The 25026-nt window shown below is 39.8% G+C and overlaps 1 protein-coding gene across 5 annotated transcripts in view; it reads left to right on the top strand.

The window, feature by feature from the left end:
- The window catches only part of LRRC56 (leucine rich repeat containing 56), an 84176-nt gene that overhangs the window by 25701 nt on the left and 33449 nt on the right, over nt 1-25026 (top strand). For 4 of the 5 annotated variants that reach the window (XM_085224382.1, XM_085224381.1, XM_085224380.1 and 1 more), the window contains 3 exons: nt 5760-5924; nt 14845-14932; nt 21032-21092. In XM_085224382.1, coding sequence (XP_085080508.1) covers nt 5760-5924; nt 14845-14932; nt 21032-21092 — 314 coding nt within the window. Of the gene's footprint in view, nt 1-5759; nt 5925-14844; nt 14933-20997; nt 21093-25026 lie in introns of those variants that run through there. The other variant, XM_085224383.1, reaches the window with a different exon arrangement.

Below are 25026 nucleotides of genomic sequence, written 5' to 3'. Positions count from 1 at the left end.
TGTATAAAAGAGAAATTGGTGGCATTTAAATGCATTGCCTTTTTATTTATTACTGCTCTGTTTTGTAAGAACATGAAACACCTCTTGCCTCAAGAATATTGTCTCAAGGCTGGATTTGCAGCATGGGCTTTCTTCTCTAGGACCACAGCATCTCTGAAGAACAACAAAGTTTGAACTCAGCTCTGTGCATGGAATAGTATGAATATCAGGAAGTTCTTAAGAGCTTTCCCTGGGGACTGAGAGGGACATAGATCCTAAGGCTTCTCCACCATGGTCATGGAAACTCCAGGGCAGAATTTATATGTAATACCAAAGGACTACCGGGCACTCTTACAACCTGTGACTCCATAAAGAAGATAAACAGTGAGGAAAATCTATACATTTGCAGTATGTGAGAGTTTGTGTCCAGGTCTGGAGCCTTTGTCCAGCTCTGGAGCCCCCAGTACAAGAAAGACAGGGAGCTGTTGGAGAGGGTCCAAAGGAGAGTTACAAAGATGATCAGGGGACTGGAGCACCTCCCCTACGAAGACAGGCTGAGGGAGCTGGGCTTGTTCAGCCTGGAGAAAAGAAGGCTGTGGGGTGACCTCATTGCAGACTTTCAGTACATAAAGGGAGCCTACAAACAGGAGGGGAACCAACTCTTTGAAAGGGTAGATAACAGCAGGACAAGGGGAAATGGCTTTAAGTTGAGGGAGGGAAAACTTAGGTTGGACGTCAGAGGGAAGTTCTTTACAGAGAGAGTGGTGAGGTACTGGAACAGGCTACCCAGAGAGGTTGTGGATGCCCCATCCCTGGAGGTGTTCAAGGCCAGATTGAATGGTGCCCTGGGCAGCCTGGTCTAGCATTAAATGGGGAGGTCGGTGGCCCTGCAAGTGGTAGGGAGTTTGGAGATTCATGATCTTTGAGGTCCCTTCCAACCTGGGTCATTTTGTGATTCTGTGACCCAAAGCCTCAAATTTCTCAAAGGATTAAACAAAACTGCTATTGTAAACATTTGAGTCATTCAGTGACATAGAAGTCATTGAATTTTTAATTATGTTAAATGGAAAGAGAATTCTCCTTGATATTTCAGCAGTCTCATAAAAGCTTTAGTTTTTTATAAAGGCCCGTACTAGTGGAATGTTTATAAATGCTCTTTATAGTGTTTTTGTGATCCCCTGTTATTGTAGCAGCATTGAAGTGCATTTTACTACCTCCTGTTTAAAGAAAACAGAAGATTAATACAGTATCATCCATGTAAAAATGAAAGGCTCCCGTTAATATCAGGTCAGATGTTTTATTTTTCAACTTCTTAAAGTCACACCTGCTAAAATAGAGTGGTGTGTTGCAGGATGCTTTATATTGCATAAAAGTAGCAGGAACTGTTTTTGCCATCAGGAGTGGATTATTGTAACAGTAGTTTCCTGATGACATCATAGCAAATTCCAGCTGCCCAAATAGTTATTTTCCAGAAGAGGTTATCTGTAGTGCACTTGCACAGAGTTACAAGACCAAAGGGAACCGTGAGTGGCCCTTATAAGCCAGACCTTGGTCAAATCCTGAGTAAACAACAAATCTTTTGTGGTAACAGTATGGGCAGTACTGTAATCTCTAGTTCTGGATTAAACAAAAATTACATAATACAAGGCAACTGAAAGCAAAGTCTTCACTATGAGTTTCCTCTCATTAAGGAGTGGCAAAATGGTTCTGAAATGTTTTTCTTCCTGAGAAGGTTTTGGCTGATGATATAATGATAAGGATATACAGATTGCAGTACCCTACCTGACATGACACTCTCTGTACAGGGGAGCACTGGGACGTCGTGGATAGCCAAGGACCAAAAGAGGATACTGACTTAGAAACTGGCCTAAGGGAGTAGAGATTTGTTTTTGTATGGGATGGCGTCCTCCTTTATTTGGGGCTAGAAGAGACTAAAATCAATAGCAAAATCTTGCTAGGAGTTGGGAAAGAGGAACTATGGAAGCCAAAGCAGAGGAAAGACAGGTAGAAACCCACTGTCCTGGATTTCTAGTCTACAGCCTGAAATCACGCGGGCTATGAGGTATTCTTGGGAGCTCTGAGAGATGGTGAAAGACTGATTTGTTTGCGGTTGGCTTGGTATTACAAAAGGGCTGGGTGGCTTGTCTGGCTTCAGTGCAATGTGCAAAGGTATGAGAGGAGTGACAACTTGCAAGGTGTTGTTGGGGGCTTTCAAGTGGTAAACTGAATATGCTTAAAATTCCTTCAACCTTGGGAATGTTGGTTGCAGTGTTAATCTAAGCATGTTGAAAGCAAGCATCATACAGATTTTAATGAAGCTTCATAACACGCCTGTAAATTGTAATGTTCAGCGTTATCGCACTCACTTTGAGAGAGAGAGAAAGTTGATCTTCCATCTCACTGCTGTAGTCATTGATTTCTCCTGCACTCACTAATTGTCTGCTTCTAGTTATCTGCAAGGAAAAGACTGCTAGATCAAGAGCCCTAATGCTAGTCCTGAAAACATTAATCTGCTGATTTCTTTCGGTCTCTTATTATCAGTGTTCACATACAGGATAAACTCCATTCTGTTTCAACAATTGAATATTTCCCTGACTCTCCCAACTGTTTGTTGGCGTTACTTTGCTTTCTCATTGATTTCTTTGGAGGTTTTTGTTTGGTGCTATCAACTTTAATCCTTCTCAGTCCCACAGTCTTGCAGGAATGTTCTGCGTTACCATTCTGCATATGTATTCAAAGTTTATCCAATGCAGCCATCTGTTCTGTGGAGTGAATCTTCAGGTTCGTTACTTTTCAGACCTCTTCAATGACAATGAAATCTTTCCAGTCCCCTGCGCGCTGTTCCTTGAGGCCAACACTACACTGGGTCACTGGTTTCTTAGCCAGTGTGTTTGACAGAGCCATAGATTTCTCATTTATTTATTAATATTATAAATGAGTGGGTCAGATGGCTTTACTGGAAGGATTTTAACTGTCTCAGATTAGGCAGCACTGAAAATGGTGTATAGCCTGACTCTATCTGCAGGAGGGCAGATGGTGTGCCAGACCCCTTCTGGCTCCTACACCATGCCAGAGGTTTGCAGGCCTGTGGATTTTTATATAAGGTTGGCACCTCACTATTAGGACTCCTGCATTCTTTTTCAATAGCCCTCATTTTGAAGATGTTATTTTGATCCATATTCAAGAGCAAATTCTTTTCTGGATAAAGTTTTGCATTATATGAACATGGAAGCGTTGAACATGGAAGCATGTTCAAAAGATTTGCTTTGTTTGCTGACAGTAACTCAATTCCTTCCCAGAAAATTTCTGATGAAAATACTTTTCTCTTACTAATCCATTGTTACAATAATTACAAGCACTGGATCGATAGCAGGAAATATAGATTTGGAAGTGTTACTTCAGGTCTTCAGCCGCAAATTGATCTGCTTGTCAAACCATAAATAAGTGCTGTATCAACACATTTCAAAGATAGGAGAGCATTTTTGAAGTGTAACAGCAATGGACTGAAGGAAGGAGAACAATAATTTGTTTTATGCAAGTGTATTAACTCCTTACAGCCCTAATTTACACAGTCTTGCTGTTATGTGCATTTTGTACTCAAGTGTTATATCAGTAATTTCTGAGTATTGATCCACCTGGCTCCAATAGCATGCAGGATTATCTCTGGATAATAATGATACTTGCTTCAATTAGAAGGAATCAACAGTATTACACATGATCCCAAACAAATCTTATATAATTAGCAAGTATTCCAGTGTTTGTTTAGCAGATACTCTAATCCAAATCAGTTCTTGAGCAAAAGCAATATTAGAAAAATAAAGTCAGCACCAGAAGAGCTTTGTATCATGTAAGTTTTTTTTTTTTAATTTCCTTGGATGATTATTACAACTCAATATAATGACTAAATCATAAAGACCTGCTCCAAGGAACGTACAGGAAAGGACCCCAGAAATTCTGTAACTATTTGGAGAAAGAAGCAGGTGTTAGAAATGAATAGGCTAAATATTTTTTTCCCCAAAAGCTAAGACGTCTGGTATTGGGAGATCTGTTTTTCTTCTTAATGGGAAGCTGCTGTTCTCTTTGGCTGCTCTGAGTCTTTCATGTTTCCCTTGCCTGTGCCGAGATGAAGACTTTTGACTGTATGTGAGCAGTAAGAGGAGATGAGGAGTCCCTTTGATGTAAACCTCTCTCACCAGCCTCTCTTCTTGAATAGAAATTGCTAGCTGAGCAGTGAGTTTCTTCTGTTTTTCCTGCCAAAAATTGCTTCCATGTTTAACTGTTCATTAGTATGAAGGTGAAGGTAGGTCTGAGCTGCCAGTGAAGCTTTATCAGCCAGTTATGATTACCTTGATTATTTACTTACTTTTCCAGCACTAAGAATGGTATTGCCTCACAGCGGAGAACCAGAGGAAGCTGCAGGTGTTCGTTAGCTGAGTGAGAAGGCTTTTCTCTAGTCTAGCCTATTGTTGATACAGCAGTGTTTCCAGCTGTGATGCTTCATTGCTGCCAAGTAGAAGTAAATAGCTGTATAAATCATAGTGATGCTTGTACCATTTGGGTACAACTGATTGCTTGTTGTTTGCAATTGGTAGGCATATGCTTATTCTCATATTTCAAAGTTAGTTGTTAATATTTCTGTAAAAGGAGTAGATTTGGAAATTGAAGAATGCACTCTTCTGAAGGGTTTTTCTCTAAAATCTGGATTTAATTGCTCACTTAACTCATAAGCAGATCTGTTTAAATTATACCTTAATTTTTCAAAGGCTTCCTTCAGAACTAACAGTCAATATAGGGCCTGAACGATCCAGAAGGTGGTCAGTAACAGTGCAAGTCTGTTTAATTTAGGACAGGAAATGCATACAGCTGCTATACGTGCTGCCTAAAGGCAGAGATTGGAGAGAAGCAGCGATGTCTCTTGATACTCATGCTTCAAACCTGAAGCTCAGCAGTTTTGCTGTGAGTTATTTGAGTTTCTGTGAGGGAATGGGTAGAAAGCAGGCTGGTTTGGATGGGAAGTTCTCAGCTACCAGAGAATGGCAAGTAGAGTAATGGGAAGACTGGGGAGGATTAGTGTCCTGAGTTTACTGTTCTTGAGTAACTTGTACAAAGCCATTGGTGTGCAGCTGCGAAAGCTTAGAGCATAAGTTGATGGAAGTAGGGCTGTCAAGTCTTACACTTGATTCCATCAAGCCTCATGAGGAGTGGTTGGGGGAAGTGGGATTGTTCTGTCTGGAGGAGGCTCAGGAGAGACCTAATTGCCCTCTGCAACTACCTGACAGGAGGTTGTGGCGAGGTTGGGATTGGCCTCTTCTCCCAGATAGTATCAAGAGAATGAGAGTGAGTGGCCTCAAGTTGTACTGGCAGATGTTCAGAGTGGATATTACGAAGACTTCTCAGAAAGAGTGGTGAAGTGTTGGAATAGGCTCCATAGGGAGGTAGTGGAGTCACTGCCCCTGGAGGTGTTCAGGAACATGGAGATGTGGTACTTAAGGATGCGGTTTAGTGGGCAGTCTTGGTGGTTAGTGGACAGTTGGACTAGATGACCTTAGAGGTCTTTTCCAACTATTATGATTCTATGACTAGCTCTAGAGGATGAAGAAAAGGAAGAATGCATGTTACGTGACTCATTGCACTGATTTTTTTTTTTTTCTGGTTAGAGAAATCTCTGTCTTTATAGCTACTTGCTAGCTTGCAACAGGAGTCAAAATAGTTTTTGCTAAAGGGAAAATAATGAATGTAGGGGAAAAAAATCAGACTATTTATTATCCTTTTGTCCAAAGCATATGAAGAAGGACCTGAAGTGGAATCCTGGCAGAGCTTCTCGTCCAGCCTCAGCTGCAGTTCGGGTGACTGACTTGAGTTGGCGAGGTAACCTAAATCCCAGTCCACTGATTAAAGATGATGAAGAACTACTTATGGACGAATACCTTTCCCCCAGGAAACTGGTGAGTTGACATCCAACTTTTTAATGAAGTAGAAGAAGGAAACTGGCATATAAAGTGCTGTATTAGCTTAACCTTCTAGCAGCCCTTGTGATGATTGCAGATTGTTGCATTGAATATCTGACAGCTAGGCTTCTGCATAAAATGAATTGTCTTATGGAAATTTATCGAATGTTTGTCCTTTCACCTTGTTTCATATCAAAAATATGACTAGCATGAATGCTGCTGTCTTTATTGTCAACTTTCTTGATGCAGCGTGAAGTATGGGGTAATGTAATTATAATTTAAAAGAGATCTCGTTAAAGCTTTCTGAAGTACCTTGAATCTTAGCATTAGAAAAAGCTTTTTACATGAACCTTTTCTACGGATTGAAAGTATAACTTAAAAAGCTTAACTTTTGTTCTGAACTAGTGAAATCCTCTGTCTTCCTAAGAAGCCAATTGAAATATTCTGCAAGTGTTATAAATACTTCCTCTATTTATCAGAGTGTGAGTTTTCAAAGCACTTTTGAAAGCCGTGTCCCTTTTTGACCACGGGGAAGCGATTTTTGGCATGCGGCTTCTTGAATGAGAGTAACATGCTGAAATCTCCAGCAAAGGAGATCTTGGTTGTATATTGTGCTATATTTGCTCAATACTAATTAAGAGTAAAATCCCTTGGGAGCTAAGAGCTGGGAAAATAAGTTCACTTATTCCTGCTGGAGGGAAAGACAGCTAGGAGCAGAAGTTAGGAGGAAGATGCATCTTTCTGTGTTGCAGAGCTGGATAGGAGTCTGTGTAAGACAGATGGGAGCAAGGCTGTGCTTCAGATGCTCCCAGAGAGCAGGATAGTGTTCCACATCCATAATCCTATGTGGATTCACGTTCTGCAGGGGCCATGTTCCAGCTCACGTCTGACTGCAGGTTTACATGATTTCCTCAATATATGCCAACCACTGTTTTGACCATGCACTGGAGCCTAGACAGCTAGTTGTTCTCAGAATGTCTCTTCCAGACCCAAGTCTTCTCCTAAGAACGTCACTTTATCCGTAGAGTAATTTTGTATATTTTAAACTTTCTGGAAATAAAATTTGATATGTGGCCTTGTGATCTTTCCTTGGTTCATCTCAACCACTGACAACTTATTGGTCTTTTTTTAAAACCTGACATGGAGTTTGACCAGAGTAATATGTTTGTGGCCTACTGTACCCTTTATAAGCCCAATGGGAAGCTCACAGATTAGTCTGTTATCTTAGGATATGAAATGAAGCCTATTAGAGCAATCAAAACAGCTGCCCTTTGATTTCAATAAACTCTGAATGAAACCCCTAGAAAGCGCTTTAGTTGGTATGGTTTTTTTTCTGAACCTTTTAGTTCATGATCAATTATAAGCAGAAAAGCATACGCTAAGGCAATGCTACCCATGTCCCAAGAAACTGTATTTCATTATTTTGTCGTATTTTATTTTTTTATACAGATCAGAAGTTAAGTTCTCCAGCAGTTCCACATTTTTCTTAGTAATGGAAGAAAGGCTTTATTATTCATATAATAATAAATGAACTCTTGATCTTAATCGACTCTTGCCACTTTAAGATCGTGTGCATGAACATTTGTAAGGAATTCACTCTTTTAAATGGTTGCATGCTGTCCTACTAATTTTTCTGGATGCAGTTATCTCCTGGCCCTGGAACCTGACATTTGTGTTGGCATAGCTGAGATGCTTCCTGTTGAGAGGAAAAACTACATGACTTTGTCAAGGAAACATTAGCAGTGCTTATGGCTTGTTTTAATATGCCATTTATTTATTTATTCGTTTACACTGATCAAACTGAAACTACTGCTTCCATGGGTTTACTTCTTCTGCATTTTCAAACGTAAAAATAGGTATACTGTCCAACCACTTCAATCTGAAGAACAATCACGTGCCTATTTGTATAGGAACCACATGCCATTGATAACCAAGTGGTTTGAAAAGTTCTGCTGCTTGAATCAACACACTTGCAATGTCGTCTTGTTTGTCTTTTAATAGCTGTGAATATTTTAGAGGTTATTGATTGTATTCACCGAAGGGCTCTAAGAAGGAATGAACAAGTTTTTAAAATACACGCTTATTAAAGTTATACTATAAAGGTGAGGACATAGGCCCTGGTTCTGCAGTGTTGTACAGATTTCTGACACCTGATGAAGATTACTGAGGAGAATTTTTCCAAGATATATGTTGGAACAAAGACAAATATATATATTCAGTTTTACTCCTTGCCCTTGCAGGTTTTTTGTTGCGTTTTTTTGTTTTTGTGTGAGGAAGCCTTGAAGGTCTAGCTGTACGGAACCTTTAAAGATTGGGTGCTCTGCATCACAGCCTGCAAGCTTGTCTGAATCCATGCATTTGTCCTTTTTCCGGAGGGATCATAGTCTCCATTCAGTAGTGAAATCATTACTCTTTATTAGCAGTCTCCATTACTAAGGACTCTCAAAAAGATATGACATTCGTATTCCATCACATTTTCTCCAGCTGTCAGGTTGTTTTCCTTCAAAAGAGGGGAAAACTTGGCCTAAAAATGATTTCCTTTTTATTATTCTTTTTCCCTGTCTTTTTTTTTTTTTTTTTTGCCTTATTGAACTCCATAGCACAAGAGACAGACAACTACTCCAAAACTCTCCTTTGCTATTCTCTTCCCCTTCACATCAGACCATCACCTTGCTTAAATCTTATGCTTGTTCTCTATGGCCTTTGTGGTTTTCTATGACCTCATTTCAACATAATGTTCGTTTTGAAATCCTTTGTGATTCCATATTCTGCTCAGGAGAATATCATTTTCAGTAGTTTTTTTTTTTCTTTGCTTGCTAGAATCTCTCCTATTGTAATGTCACACTTTGTCCTTTTGCATTTGATTACTCTTCATCTAAGCTACAGGTCGAAAGTGTTTGATGCTAGGGCTGGTATCATTTGCTGTTCTTTTTATTCTTTCCACTAGTATCAATAGCAATTTTCTGTTGTGCTGTTTAGTTTTCATCTGTATCAATAGGCATTCTTTGCTTTTCCATTTGTACATGTCCTGTTTAATGTTTACAGCTCTGTTCTTTGCCTTTGCTTGTGTTGTGCTTATGTGCTGTCATATGCTGTAGAGTGTTAGCATGAACAAATTCTTCCCCATTCTCCCTTTATTCTGAAAACTAGTTTTTAATGGGGAATACACTGATTTACCATTAAATATATGGATCTGAAATTTGGAGTTTCACCTTTCTTGAATCCAATTTTTACTCATTGACCTCCCCCTTCCCCCCCAACACACACACACCTCCTGCTTGCATTTTGGAAACAAAACCTCTTTCTGACTTCCACAACAAGCAATCAAATTCACAGAACAAACTCATTTTACAAATGATCTTCCAGACATTGTCATGTTCTCAAAACTAATCAGTTCCTCAGCTTTTGTTATCACCATGATTTGTATATGGTCGTCAGAGAAGAAAGGCAACGTTCATCTTACTGCACTGTTTATTGATCCTGCTCCAATTAATCGTGCTTTCTAAACTTGGGAACACATGTTCGGAAGTGGTGTTTAGCTTTGTTGTAGGGTATACTTCATATGGTATGCACTTGTTCTCGTGGGGAGAAGAAAATCTTGGAGGGTCCTGGAACAACAGATTGGATTCACACTGAAATGACTCAATCACTTCCTTTTTTGCTCGGCAGAAAGTTTTCCTCATGATTGTGAGTTGTATAAATCTGAGAAGAAACTGGAAATCAAGGGAGCAGGTGCAGAATCTTGATAATTTGTGATATGTGGAGTCAGGAGATGGGCATAACTGATTTAATTTGGATCTTCTGATTCCTTCCCTAGAATTGGGTAACCATTTATAATGATTTAAAACCAAAGAAGTTCAAAGGGACCTCTGGAGGTCTTCTAGTTCAATCTTCTATTGAAAGCACAGCTAGTTTCTGCATTAGATCAGATTGCTTGAGATGATAGATAGTAGTAAGCATACTGTGAATAGGAAAGTAGTTACAAACCCTCATTTACTTTCAGAGCTTTCCTTTCATACGTTCTTATCTTAATATTAAAACCTTTACTCCAGTGAAGGCCTATATATATCCTGATACATAAACATCTGATGTTTTATGTTCAAATTTTCGTGTCAGGAATATATTTATATGCATATATTTATACACATATGCATGCCTTTTATTAAAGACAGATTTTCATTTGCATATAGTAACAGCTGCTTAACTAACTTAATGGTCTTGGATTGTGAGTGTTTAGGACACAATATTGAAATGCAGCCACTTACTATGCACTTAGTTGTTATATTAAGAACAGGAATTCATACTATGGTATATTTTGTATATCTGTATGTGGGAATGTAAATCCTTAAATCTGAAGCAAAAAATTTGCATATCTGTGATATTGTGCATATTAATTCAGGCAAGTTGGACCTGAGCTTGTGTTTCTTCCTGTAGGAATGATACAGGGTATTTCTGAGAAATCACCAAACCTCCCATATAGTTCCAAGTCCCACATTTCCTTTGAAGCTTATGATAGTAAGAAAGAGAGCTCTTAGCAGCCTGTAGCATCAGATCCTGGTTAGCAGTTGACAAAGGAAAAGTGTCAGTACTGTGAATCCCCGGGATGGGTCAGCGAGGAGCTGAGCCAGTGATGGCAAGACAAGGCTGGGACTTGTGCATGTAGAACTGTCAGTGTGACCTGGAGTTTTAGCATGAGAAAAAAGGCATCTTTGCTGAAGTATCCATTTCCATTTAAATCCATTTCAGTCGTTTCTTCGCTGTTTTTGTACCAGCCAAGAAGATCCTAGTACTCAAAGCCTTGTTAATGTTCTAGTAATTTTCTTCTTAGAAAAAATAGGAGTTGTCATACTTGCAGCAATGTTATTTTCCTGTGCAGGGGGAGATGATTCTTGGGTTGGGAATTTGAAATAAAATCCCTGTGAAAAGCAATGAACGCATGAATAGACATGAAAATGATATTTGCATACAGGTGTGGTATTAGAAGAAAATAAGCTCACTGCTCAGGAATTCCTGTGCTAGCCAAATTAACCAGCATCAGCAAAATGAGCGCACAGCTGGAAATGCTTCTCAGGCAGCTGTGTGCAACATGCTTTTCAGCAACATCTCTGCTTTTCTTGGAGCATGTGAAAAATCTAGTGAGGAGCAAAGAAATCAGCTGTATGCACCAGCTTTAATTGCACAGATACTATTTCCAATTAAGGAATTCACAGGGAGTTGCAAGTGGGACTCGAACCGGATTTCCCAGTATCCCCAGGTGACTTTCCCAGCATTCCCAGATTGGGAAGCTCTACAAACACAGAAAAACATTTCACTTGCAATTTTTTATAGAATGCTTGTGGCTTTTCTTGTCAGTCAGAAGAGAAACTTTCCAGATGGGCACGTGCTCTCCGGTTAGGTGTTGGCCAGACATTTTGCATGATAGGAGTGCTTTGTGAGCTATTATGGAGTTGCTTCTTAAACTACTGGCTAAACTAGTTGCCAATAGCTTTTTCATGATCTTGTGAAAAAATAGTTTTACTCTTGTTTCAAAGGAGATGTAAAACCATAAAATGAACTTTAGCTGTCTTTGTTTTACTTATCATTGATTCTTCAAGGAATTGTGCAGTGCTTTTCCATAAGAATTTATTCTTCCAAATAAGAAGGTTTAAGATGGGGTATAGTGCTGCACAAGTTGTCAGACCACGTTCTTGAACATCGTGTGCAAGAAAGATTTTGTTGTTTGATTCTTCAGAAAACATCTGCCTCCTCTATCTAACCAGTATCCATCTCAGTGGGTAGGTGGCAAGCAGAATCCTCTCTGGAAACCAGCAGTCAACCTGGAATTATAATTAGCTTTTTCAGGTCATCTTTCTGATGTAATTCCAACTCTGCCTTGATGAGATCCTTGGTCCCTTTTTGTATGCTTTACAGCTGTAAACAACAGAAGGAAACCCTAGATGGCACAGCACCTTCATGGCTGTAAGCGTTCCTGGGGCACGGGCAGGAGTCCTGTCTCTGGCTGCCAGCACAGCCTTTTGAGCTTTGGGCAGACAGCCATTACTTGACATCACAGTGGGACTCCTGAATTAGGGCAGGAGTTTGTCCTAGAGCTGGCACAACCTTGGAGTGAAGGGCTGCATAGCCCCTTAGCACAGCTTGTCACCCACACAGTGCCAGACATCCCTCTGTCCAATCTGATCATCCCTGGCAGTGTGTTTCGCTCTGATCTTCTTACAACCTAACAGCGGTCAAATCCCTTCTGTGTACCCCTCCTTTTAAACTTTGCTGAAGGTTCCTGTGCATTAACATCAAACAGTAGCGTAAAAGGAAGGTCCTTATTATCTTCTTATTTTAAATGCTTCCACGTCCTTCCTTTACTCCCTCCTTTCTTGGTGCCAGAATTGTGGCTGTGACTTCTGACACCCCTTCATCTGCACCACTATGCCAGGAAAGGTGCGTAGGGAGTAGGAGCGTCCCAGCTGTCCTCCCCAGGAATCTTCTGCCCTGACCCTTTGCTTGCTAACCAGCTCTCAGCCACACCTGGGCTACTTGTGCTTCTAGAGCCTTTGTAATGAGCTCATATCCTCATTTCGTGTTACTTTCACATAGTATGATGGCTTTTGCATCCCACAGCCTGTCGGTTTCAAACTCTCTAAGAACTCCCTCAGCATCAGCAGGAAAAAGTGTGCTTTTCCTGGTGATTGTTGGAAAAGTGGCACAGGGAAGTGGGAACTGTGAACAGATGGAGTCTGATGCATTTGTTTAACACATGCTTCAAGCAGCTATCTATAGTTCAAAGAGCCAGTGGTGGCAGTTAACAACCTTATACAGTGCTAGGGCCACAACTCCGCTTGTTGCAGCACAAAATGTTGGTGAATTAAATGGCTCATCTCTCAGCCAGGGGGAAAAGAACAAATGGTGGATCTGGAAGAGGAAAAGGAGAACAAAGTCTGGTAGCCCCGTGTGGGAAGAGAAAGAATAGGAAAATCCATAAGAGGAAAATATAACCTTGTGTGGCTTTTATTCTTTGATTCTGAAAGAGGAGGACAAGAAGCAGAAGTGCATCTCTTGTGGTCAGAGTAGTGAAAGGAGGCTGTCTGGGATATGGCAAGGGGAAGAATAGTTTGGAGGGAGCAGTGGAGAAAGGCAAAGGCCCTGCATGGCGCCAAGACTTTCTGGCCTTTACTGATAAAGTGTATGTCCCAAAGGTCGTTGTTCTGGGACCACTTTCTATTCAGTCTTTTAATAAATTGGGCTATTGAGGCTATTTTGACATGGACGAGGGAGGTATTTGTCAGGAGTTGCCTTTCATGACAATGAGCTTGCATCCAAGCCCAGCAATTTGAGCGTGTGGATGTGTGCCAGGATGTCAGCTAGCTCTCATTTCTCACGTGCTCTCATGCTACATGACAAATAGTGTTGTCTGCTGAAAAGGATGACTGCAAAATATGGATTGCAGGAAAGGACCTTGTGTTTACTTGGGGGAGAAAGCTGTCTGTAGTAGGCATGCTTGCTGCCTTTGAAGGAGCAAAACAGTTCTTCTGGGGTTTTTGTCTAGGGATAGAAAGCATACTCCTGGATGCCGCTGAGGTCTGGGGTGTTTTTGCCTTAGATCTTTGTCATGCCCTACTGTAAAGGCAAGAAGGCCAGAAGCTTAAAATCAGTTAAAAATTCAGATTAACAATAATTTTAAACGCAGTTTCTGAAAGGTGACTGGAAAGCAGGTGAAGACTTTGGATAATTCTGTTTCTGAGGAGTCTAACTCAAAGCCTTACACAGGGTGTGAGTTTTTTTAAGGAGTGATGCTCAGCTCTTTCATCAACCCTGGTCCTGATACGATGCCCTTGTAACTTGTCATCTCAGTTTCACTCAGTGTTTTGGTCCATTGTTAGAGAATGTAGAGCCATTAGAGTGAATGAAACTGATCAATTGTGAGCAATATGAATTCTACCAGATGAGTGGGAATGTTGCCACTGCTGTTTTTCCCTACAGAAATGAACTATATGTTCTTGTGATTATTTTTCCCTTGAAAAACTCATAAACAGAGGTGGTCCTATACAAATTCCCTTCTAATGAATCATTTCCCCTTTATTAATGTTAACCTCCAAATGAAAACAAACTAAAGTGTTCTGAGTTTCTAGTTGTAAGAAAACTTATTTCCAACATGTAGATGTCATTGAGTGACTATGTTCCTTCATGTTAAATAGAGTGGCAAAAGGCAGAGCAAAATGTATGTGAATGTATCAATGCCAATTTCTAGATATTTAAGGAAAGAACCTGTGATAGCTGCATGCACACACATACCCTTGCTTAATACAGTGGTTGACCCTATCACAGAGATTTTCCAGAAACAATGAAAGATTTTGGAGACTTCCTTTGGCATTGACTAGTTGTTCTTTTCTAAGTAATTTGTAATTCTTGTAATTAGTGTTGTGTTCCTTCAGAAATGCAATCATTTTATGATTGTCTTGAGCTGAGATCTTGTTTTCTTTTTGGTAGTTTTGGATTAAAAAGCTAAGCATTGTGTTTTGTGGAGTTTTACTCTCTAGCACCTTTTTGATTACTGGTGACACCAAGGGTACTCTTTCTTATCTTCTGAGGATTAGTAAAATATTACACAAATCTTACAATGTGGACATGTAGTTTAAATGAAGTTAATTGGCATGTCATCTTTTGTTGATTTGCAACTTGAATGTAGTGCCCCGTCTTGACTTTGTGAGCATTGTAAAAGTTATATGAAGCTGAAATAATTCAGAGCTGCTAGAAAGAAAGCTCTTTGAATACTAGATTTATTTTAATGTTATCATATGTCTAGCTGTTTTGACCTGGACTACATGCTGACATAGCACTGGTTGAAAACCTTTCTACGCTTTTTTTGTTCCTGTATCATCTGGCTCATTGTGTGAGAATACATATGTATCCCTGCTTATTTTTACAGAAAGCTTTGACAGGGATGGATGATCTGCAGCAAGTAAAGGCCCTGGAGATGCGAGTAGATACAAGAGAGAGCAGCTTGGGGAATTTTGGTAAGAAAACAATTCTTTCTCAAATTTTCCTGTATTGTATTTTATCAGGACTGGGGACTTGGAAGCTGTATGTAAATGTAAAGCACTGTTGTGCTTGAGAGCACTTGAAACATATTCTTCCTGGTATCTCTCATTTCTTGATTACTGTTTTCTTCTGTGAGACTCTAAGACTGAACGCTACAGCAATGGATGGATGACACTATTTAGGGCTACAAAGATGCTCAAAGGGCTGGAGCACCTCTCCTATGAAGAAAGGTTGATGAAACAAGTTGGGCTTGTTTAGCTCGGAGAAGGGAAGGCTCCGAGTAGACCTCATTGTGACCTTCTAGTACTTGAAGGGAGGCTACAAGCAGGAAAGTGGCTGACTTTTTACGTGATATGATTAGTGATAGGACAAAGGGAAATAGCGGTGAGGCGCTGGAACAGATTGCTCAGAGAAGCTGTGGATGCCACATCCCTGGAGGAATTGAAAGCTAGGTTGGGTGATGCCCTGGGAAGCCTGATCTGGTGGGTGCCAATGGCAGAGAGATACAGCTCGATGATCATTAAGGCCCCCCCAAGCTAAACCAATCTATGATTTCTTTCTAATGCAAATTAATTTGAACAAACTCCTCATGACATGCCTCAAGGACTTAAAGGAACATTTACTGATTAAGTTGCCCTCTAGATTATTTGATGCTATTCTAGAGAGACAGAGTAGCCAAAGTTCAGTTTGTCTCCGCTGAAAGATTTCCCTGTGGCTGGGGAAATCACTAGTAGTATCAGACTGCCAATGCTGCCAGTCTCCTGCATTTGCTTCCTGTGCTACCTCTTCAAGCTGTACTGAAGAATGCACTTGAGGAAGCTCCTCTAGATACATCACTTGATGAGCCCCAGGAGGCTCTGAATGCTTGTAATTCACCTCTGTGTCATCATCTCTGCTTAAGAGAAGTAAGGAAGTAGTGGAGGAATTTCTTCAATAGCAGAGTCAACACTGAGAGTATGGAACATTCCTTTCTTCCAGTGCTGGAAGGCATTTCTGTAAGCAACCTGTGTACTCCTATCACAGTCAAGTCCATCTTTGCCTGCACTGAAGCTGAGTAATTATTGCAATATTTTGTGTACCAAAGAGAGTTGCACCCCCAAAAGCTGGTGCTGGTATTTTCAGACAAGCAGTTTATTTTCCCATGCAGAGAACCAAGGTGTGCAAGTGACAATAACGCAACAGCCAATCCAATATCTTTGGGCCTTCTGATATCAAGAATAGTTAAAGGAAGTACAGCGAAGGGGCTTTTGTTTTGAACTGCACAGACGTTTTATGGATGGCCTCAAGTTCCACTAGGGAATGTTCAGGCTGGGTGTTAGGAAATAGTTCTCCAAAGGAGTGGTTGGGCACTGGCACAGGCTGCCCAGGGAGGTGGTGGAGTCACCATCCCTGTAGGTGCTCAATAAACATGCAGATGTGGTACTAAGGAACATGATTTAGTGCACAACATTGGTGGTAGGTGGACAGTTGGACTAGATGATCTTAGAGATCTTTACCAACCTGAATGATTCTGTGATTCTACGATGTGTATGGATTATTCAGTTTATTTTGTAGACAGGTTTATTTTTGATAGGCACTTGGTAATTTAAGTCAAATTGCATCTGTTTCTTTCAGAGTTCATTATCTATTCAGTCTTGTTTCCTCTGGTTGATAAGAAAATCTTATTACACCATTTCTAGTAGTGCTCCAAAGTGGTGCTCCCATTCCCATGTCATTATGCATTAGCTGTGACAAGCTAGCAAAATGTCTTACCTTATCTGTAACTTCTGTGTTGTGGTATTATCTTAAACATGTAGTCCCTTCCATTTCCTCTTTTGAACTTTACCTCACTGTCCGTTTCTCCTCACATGCTCATACAGAAACGCTGTAGGATTTGTGAAGTATTTTAGAGCAGAAGAGCAGAACAAGTTAATTTACATGTCACTGATCTCTCTTTCTCATGTTTCCTCTGCACTTCCTTTTCCTTCCCATTACTGAAATAAATCCCTTTCCTTCTGCTTCTTTTGAATAAGTTTTTGCAGCTTTTACAAAATGCAGAGCACTGTTCCCAGAGCACGTTGCAAACAATTTCCATCTTATGTCCCACTTTGAACCAGGAGTTGGACTTTAGGGGCTGTAAAAAACAGGAGCTGCAGATGCCCACTGCTTTTGAGAGTAATGAAACATCAAGCAGTATGGCAGGACAGTTTGTACCTTCAATATGAGTGGTGTAAGCAAGGCTGACTGCGTGCCAGCTATCTCCCCTGAATCAGTGCACTGCCAAACTGGTTCCTGTTCACAGGGAAATAGATAAATGGAGTGAGTAGAGTAAGGAACAGACCAGCCGCAATGAGAGAAGTTCAAGCCTGACAGAAGGGAAAGCTTTTCTACTGTGATGAGCAATAGAGATACCGGAGAGGTTGTGAGTGTATCACAAGCACTGAGATCCTGCATCTTCTTAGCAAAACTTCCAGAGTGGTTTTAAACACTTTGAGGGTTTTTTTATTAGTGTTCTACTTTGGGCTGCGGTGAACTTGGAAGCACTGTGTTTCACTCTTTTCCAGTTTGTCAGGACAGCCTTTAAACAGAGGTGTGATATAGAGGGAAGGAACAGTTGTATTTCTTTGGGACAGGGTGGAGGCTTAAACACTAAAAGACCAATATTAAAATGTTTTCCTGTGATCGGTATTAGAATAATGAAAAGCTTTGTGCCAGAACTTGAGTTTGAGCATCTTTGTGGGATTCAGGATAGCTGCTGAAATCTGTAGCTGTTTGTTCTCACTGCACCTTGCTGAATGACAGGCAAAGCACTGAACCTCACTGGCAAGTCTTATATCCAGCTCTGCGGAATTTGGATTTACTTTTGTTCTCTATTACGGTGTGTAGGCTTCAGTTTATATTTGAGCAGATGGACTATTTCCTTTTTATTAGCTTATCCCTGCAGCTTTGATTGCTGACAGATCTGGGGCCATTTTGATGGCCAGTTCGTAGAAATCCCTGCTGAAAGTAATGGTTGGATATAGTCATTTAAGACACTACATAGTTCTCTTATTTCTAAGTGATTTTAATAGCTACAAATCAAGTTACCCACAATGCTGTTCACTGGTTCTTATTCAATTGTTGCCTTCTGGCAGCCAGTCTAAGTTGATTATGTGTCTGGAGACTGTTGCTTCTCTTTGGTGAGGCAGCTGTTTGCTGCATGGGGACTGTGCAACACTGCACTGCTGCTCGGCAGAAAGTGTTTTATCAAGGAAAAGCTCTGCCAAAGGTTCAGCAATAGGCATATGTTATTTTCCATACCGGTTTGTCTTATCTGTTTGCTTCTGCTCTGTTTGTCAGTATTTCTTTGTAAGAAGCAAAGGCAAAAGACACTTACTCTCCAACACGTGCCTTCCTAACCAGGCTGCCTTTAATTCGTAGAATCATAGAATGGTTTGAGTTGGAAGGGACTTCTGAAGGCCATCTGGTCCAACCTTCATGCAATGAACAGGGACACTTAGACTAGATCAGGTGCTCGCAGCCCCTCCAGCCTCACCTTGAGTGTCTCCAGGGACATCCACCACCTCTCTGAGCAGCCTGGTAATTTAGCTGGTATGAACAAGCTTCACTGAGAAGATACGACAGCAAGGACTGCAGCAGGTCTTGGGCAACCTCTCCAGCAATCAGAAATACTTCAGCAGGGGATTTGTGTTAAACTCTACAGTGGTGTGTCTTTTTGTGAGATATGATCTCGGGTAGCTAGACAACAGCTAGCTTGGGTTTGTCTGCAGATACTGCATTGCTATATAAGCAACAAATGTAATTAATACAGATATTGTGGCTTTTAGAATATAATAAAGCCAGCACCTTGCCTGCTTTCTCTTTAGTGCTAGTGAGTTATGTAAATGTCACCTGCTATACCAAGGCAGCTCAGAATGAGATCTGCGTTGCTACTCTGCTCATGAAGTTCAGCACTTACGGCAATGTAGCTGAATGTATATGTATCTCTTTTTATCCAGAAATGGAGCTAGTAATCTGAAAAATGCAGTCTGTTGCTCTAAAGAAAGCAGCTCCAAGGTCGGTGCTTGCAGGGGAATGCTCATTTTATAGCATAGTCAGGCTTCTCCCTGCAAATGCACATTGCATTGGAGGGCCAAACTAACATTTACATGAAAATATTTTCATTCTGGGTCCTATTTTGATTTAAAGTTTATTAAAAAAAAATCAGGTATCAAGCACCTACCTCACATTTTTATTTCTACTATTCATTTAGCTTTTTTGTTCCACAGGAGTAGTACAGCAGAAGAATTTAACACTCATGCACTGTTGCAAGGAATAGCACTGAGACTCATGGATCAGTGGCCATGGTGGGGATGGGTTGATGGTTGGGCTAGATGATCTTAGTGATCTTTTCCAACCTATGATTCTACAAAATGGCTACTTAGTAAAAGGGAATCGAAGACAGAAGAGATAACACTGCATGCTGCTCTCAGTTCTCAATCAGACCAGTAGTGTGATCATAAGCTTTTTAGAGAAATACTTCATTAAAATCCTCCAGGCAGATTATCATGCTACTGCACATAGCATTCGCTTCTTTTTAACTTACTACAGAGCCCAGGGGTTGATGGTGCCAAAATACAATAAAATGTTCTAGATGGGGGATTGTGTTACAGTAATGAAATAACCAGATGTGAAAATTATGTCTTCAGCCTGCCACACCCCATGGCCTCCTCAAATCCTTTAATAGCATATTTTTCCTGAACCAACCCCAAATATATTCAGTAGAAAGTTTTCTTTTGAACAAGACTCATTTCTCTTCAACTCATCTTCTTAACTTCTCAGATTATGACTTTTAAAGCCTGTTTGCTTCTTAATGCCTCAGGTTTCTTATCAGTAACAAAATAGTATTTTTTTAAATCATCTACATTTTGTTTTTTTTTTTCCCTTGGGGTCTGTTTTAGCACATGGATTATGTCTACAGAAGTCTTTGCTCAGTAGCACTTATAACTGCTGTGAATAATTAACAGAGATAGTGGTATCTCCTCTGTTGGGACTCTGAAGTATTTTTTTTTGCCATACTTTATAAAATTTGACATGAAAATGTGTGCCTTGCAGGATGAGGATGGTGTGTTCATAATTTGTGCTATAATTTTTATGTGTTATGGAAAATTATTAAAAATAAGACTAAAAAAAATGCATAATGAGCTTTTAGTATTTTCTAAAGAGCTTTGCAAACAAATGATGTTAAAGATTTGCAGTATAACATGAAATTCAATATGTGGATTATAATCACTCCCAAACAGCATTAGATGAAGATAATGCTTCTTCTGAAACATGATTTATTAAAATGTTTTTGCCATAAACACTGTTTGGGGAAATGGAATGAACAGCATGGTTTTCTTTGTTTGCTTGTGAGATTCCACTCCCTTTTTTTTTTTTTTTTTTAAATTCAAATTCCTTTTTTGATCCTTTGCAAAGAGCTGGATAGCTAGAATGTCATGCTAAATTGTCATTTGCCAGAGAGATTGCTGCTGAGAACAGGTTTTAGTGTCTTAGTCTTAGTGATGCAGTCTGCCTAAAATTCATGCTACCTCTCCATGGTGATACATTATACTTGAGGATTCTTGCCATAGGTAAACTCTGCTGGCAGGAATGGGCAAGTTTGCTGTTGTCAGTAGCGAATGTTTCCTGTGCCAGGAGCTTATATCCATGGACTGCTATGATCTAGAGTGTTCTTGATCTTCAGCTGTTTGAGTTATCACTCGGTTGATAGTCAATATGGATTATCTATCAATCAGAACAAAGAAAACAGTCACCATGAAGCCAGGTCTTGTTGTCTTTTTGGAAACGTGCTCTATCAGAGTTGTCAGAGAGGGTTTTCAAAAATATAATTAGTCTGTCAAGCAGACACTATGTATATGTTGCAAAAATGTAAAGGATGTAATATTTTCTAAGTGAAATAACTTCATTAATTTCCTCAGAAGGGGTCTGGCACAGATGTGGCAGGAACAGATGAGAAATGTAGGTAAAATAAGATGCTTCAACTTGTAATTGTCAGAAGTTTCTTTTATCCTACCACCAGGTGTGCAAGATGATTCTTTATTCTGATCCCGTAGGTGCCTATCTACCTAATCTGAGAGAGCTGAAGTTGAACAACAGCTTGCTTGTATCCGTGAGGTAAGAAATGAATGATAACTGAAACAAACATAAAGAATAACAGCCCTCCATTTTATTTAAATGATAATATCTTCATTTATGCTGCTTTTATTGCTATCATTTCCACATGCCATGATAATGGATTGGGTCACAAATGTGTACTCCACAACCTCCTAAGTTTAAGGACAGGACCTAAACTGAAATAAATCAGTGTAGCTGCAGTGACGCCAATGGATTATCCTACAGTCTGCCACTAGAAAAGTTCCTGCCATGCTGATATCCATGGAAATCTGCAGAAATTTTGGAGTTAGAATTTTACCTTGTGTGTACATCTAGATGCTTGGATTTCAGAGTGCTTCAGCCCTTGAGCTTTTATTGCGCACAGCAGTCTTTATTATACAGGTCAGACCAGTTCTTCAGCAGATGAAAAGCTCCTTGACTTGCTTGAAGTCAGTGAGTTGCGCTTACTGAGAGCTGCTCTGAAGCTCCGTCTCCTTGGTTTCAAACTAAAAGAAGGGAAATTTGGACTGGATCTATGGAAGAAGTTTTATACAGTAAGGGCAATGACACACTGGCACATGTTGCCCAGTGAGGTGGTGGGTGCCCCATCTCTGGAGACTCTCAAAGTCAGGCTGGAGGTACACTGAGCACCTGACCTAGTGTAGGTGTCCCTGTTCGTTGCAGGGGAGTTGGACCAGATGGCCTTTAAGGGTCCCTTCCAACTCAAATGATTCTGTGTTTCTATGACATTCTCTAATGGATTGCAGCAGCAATAAATTCTTCACTCTCCCATGCATTGTTGCTGAAGTAGCTAACAAACTTTCAGTTTTATGACTGGTGATCTGAACACCATCTCTTTATTAAGGCCTTTGACTGAGCTTATACTAGTCGCTAGAAGGATAAAAAATGTAAAAGAGAATTGTGCAGATTCGATCTGACAGCCACTGTGAGAATGGATTACCTGGACTGTCATTTGTTCTGTGTCAGAACACTGTCTCAATCATACATGACGTTGCAAAGAGGGACTTGGAGTTAGGGGAAAAAAAAATCTTTAGATAATAGTATTTAAAAATGCTACTTCATCATTCAGTTGTTAGACTTCAATCATATTTTCCCTTGTTCTGATGATAAGTTGAGGTATTTGCTCTCTAGTGTTTTTTTTTTTTTTTAATTCATTTTACAAACCACAACATGGGAAAGCGGTGAATCTACATTGCTGCAAATGTTTTAATGGCAGCCAACCCTTGTTATGGAGTTTTCTCATTTCCGTGGAGTAAATATTGAGTGAAAACAAGTTCTATTTTTTATAATCTCAGAACACGTTTTACTATCCGAAAAAAAAAAAAAAAGAAAAAAAAAGAAAAAAGTGAGTTTTGGTTTGGTCTAAAAATCCATATTCTCCTAAAATGTTGCACGGCCATTTCTGTTATGCAGGGTAAAATTCAGAAAAATTTCTGAATGGCACTGTCTGGCTTATTTGACTTAGGGCTTTAGCAAGGTTTTGCAGTTCCTTTTGTATTGTCAAGAGGAGTTTTGCAATGTGTTTTCTGTGAGATGGCATCCTTCTTGCCCTTCATGCAGATAATACTTGGTCTCTTGTTGAGTTTTGATTTGATCAACTATAATGCAAATATGTTTTGGCTTGGATATCAGTCTTGTTGTGACAGTTCTCAGGCATACAGACCCTACGAGAGACTCCACACTCTCAACTTTAAGTAAGCTTGCTTTGTATGTGCCAATTAAATGCAGTAGTAGGAGTGTATGTAAAGGAGGAGCAAGAATCCACTCTCTCAGAGCACTTGGTGAGGGACAGGAATAGTTTTCATTTTTGAATTCCAATTTTTTACAGTCTATCATTGGTTAACATAGATCATACCAGGGCACAGCCCACAATGCAAGCACGGTCTGGGACTCGAACTTTGGCTTTGGACATCTGCAGTGAGTCAACATAATGCCCCTTAAAGCAAAATTGTCTTCAGAACAGTAATGATGTTTGCTACAGCCAATGTAACATAGCTATACTGCCATTCTTTCAGTTATTCATAAATGGTTATACTGTTTTTTTTCTGAATTAAAATTTTTGATGCTTGAATTCTGTCCAAAAGGTGACCACTTGCTTACTTGATAAAAGTAACTGCTGTAAACTTTCTCAGGAGTAAGGTCAGAATCACTGTGGCTATAGTTTGAGAATGGGCAGCAAATAAGATGAAATGTCTGTTAAGGACAGGCTGTAGGATGTTGGTTGGTTTACTGAAACAAAAGTAAGGACAAAAAGATTGAGGGTGTTTCATATACGGCTGTTTCTGAGTTTTAGTTTTGGTTTTCTACCAGTCTCTTGCTAAAGGGGAACAGCTTGGAGTGCCCATTGTACTGTGGAAATAAATTATTTCTGATCTTCATTCATTTTCTAAGTCACACTAATTTTATAAGGTCCTCATTCAGTGATCTTTGCCCATCTCCTGGCAAAGATTTATGAATTGATAATAAGGAACAAAACACGGAGCCTGTTCTGAAAAGTATCTTAAAATCCGACTTTCTTTTGTGATGACACACACTCCTTCTCTTGGTAATATTTCCAGTAAAAGAACTATATTTCAAGGCCAATGAATTATTGCTTCTGCTTTGGCATGTTGCCTATATATTTTTTATCAGATTGCTTTTATTCTTAATTCAAGGATGAATGGAGAGATCTGTTTAAATGTGTTAGATAAAAATCTGTATGAAAGGGCTTTTGTATCAGATATGGAATCTCAGGAATTGGTTCCCATAAGCTTATAGCAGAAGCTGTTTCGTGAGCTGAAGTGCATTCCCTCCAATTCAGCTCTAGTTATCTGCTCCCAGGACTACTTAAGGAACTGCTTATAATACGGAGAAGTTCTTATACATTAAGAGAGATGAAAATCAGAAACTGCAGAGTGAAGGGCCAATATAAGTATGAGGGGTGTAGTGAAAGGGGAGCAGATTTCCTTCATCCAGAGTTTAGATTTCTTTGCTGCAGTCCACATTGCATCCAGTTCTCATATTGCTCTTACCCTACTGCAGTAAGAGTCCTCCAGAACGAGAGGATGGCAATCCAGTAAAGTCATCACAGGAGAGTGGAAATGAGAGACCTGCAGGTGCAGAGCACATGGAAATTTGACACTACTCACGCTTTTATTTTGAGCCTTAGGATAGATAATTATTATTAATTTTATTATTTTTTTAACACCAGCTCCTGGGGCCAAAACTGGCTGCATCAGAGTCTGTATTCACCTTCTGAAAGGCTTCAGGCTCTTTTGACAGTGAAAAGATGACTGAAAATGTGGGGAAAAAAGCAGCCTGAGCAAGGGTTTTGCTGATGATTTAATAACTTTAGGAAAGCAGATCCAAACTAATTCTTTCTTAATTAGGAGCAAGGGCTTTCAACAAATGTTTAAAAATATCTTTGCAACCTGAATGGAGATATTTAGGAATGTGTAATTAATGATATTATTCCCTGGTACTCATCCAACAAAGAGGTTAGGTAAATGCTCACCTTTTAAAGTCATGAGAAGTTTGACTTCAGTGGAACTGCTTGCAAACTGAAAACTGAACATTAGTCCAAGTGCTTTCTTGGATCTGGACCAAGTGGCACCATCCTGTATAAGACTGAGCCATAACACAAATGACCCCAAAACTGGAAGTGCTGCTTACGGAGTGTCTGGGAACCTATTGTTTGCTGGGCAGTGTCCTTTCAAACAGAAGGTGTAGAGGGGCACCATTCCTTTTAATCTGTTTTTATTAATTTCTTTTTCCTTTTTCCTTTCCTCACTATTGTTCTCTTTGGTTTGCTTTTTCATCTTTCAGCAATTTCTATTCTTTAATTTTTATTTTTTGCAATTAGAGGATTTCCATGTCTGATATATAAATACAACATGTTTTGTGCAACAGATCTTTTACAATTGATAAAATTCCAAACCATTTTCTAAATTCACGT

Source organism: Meleagris gallopavo, chromosome 5 (genome assembly GCF_905368555.1).
Source record: "Meleagris gallopavo chromosome 5, MGAL_WU_HG_1.1, whole genome shotgun sequence".
NCBI lineage: Eukaryota > Metazoa > Chordata > Aves > Galliformes > Phasianidae > Meleagris > Meleagris gallopavo.
This window is presented reverse-complemented; position numbering and strand designations above follow the sequence as displayed.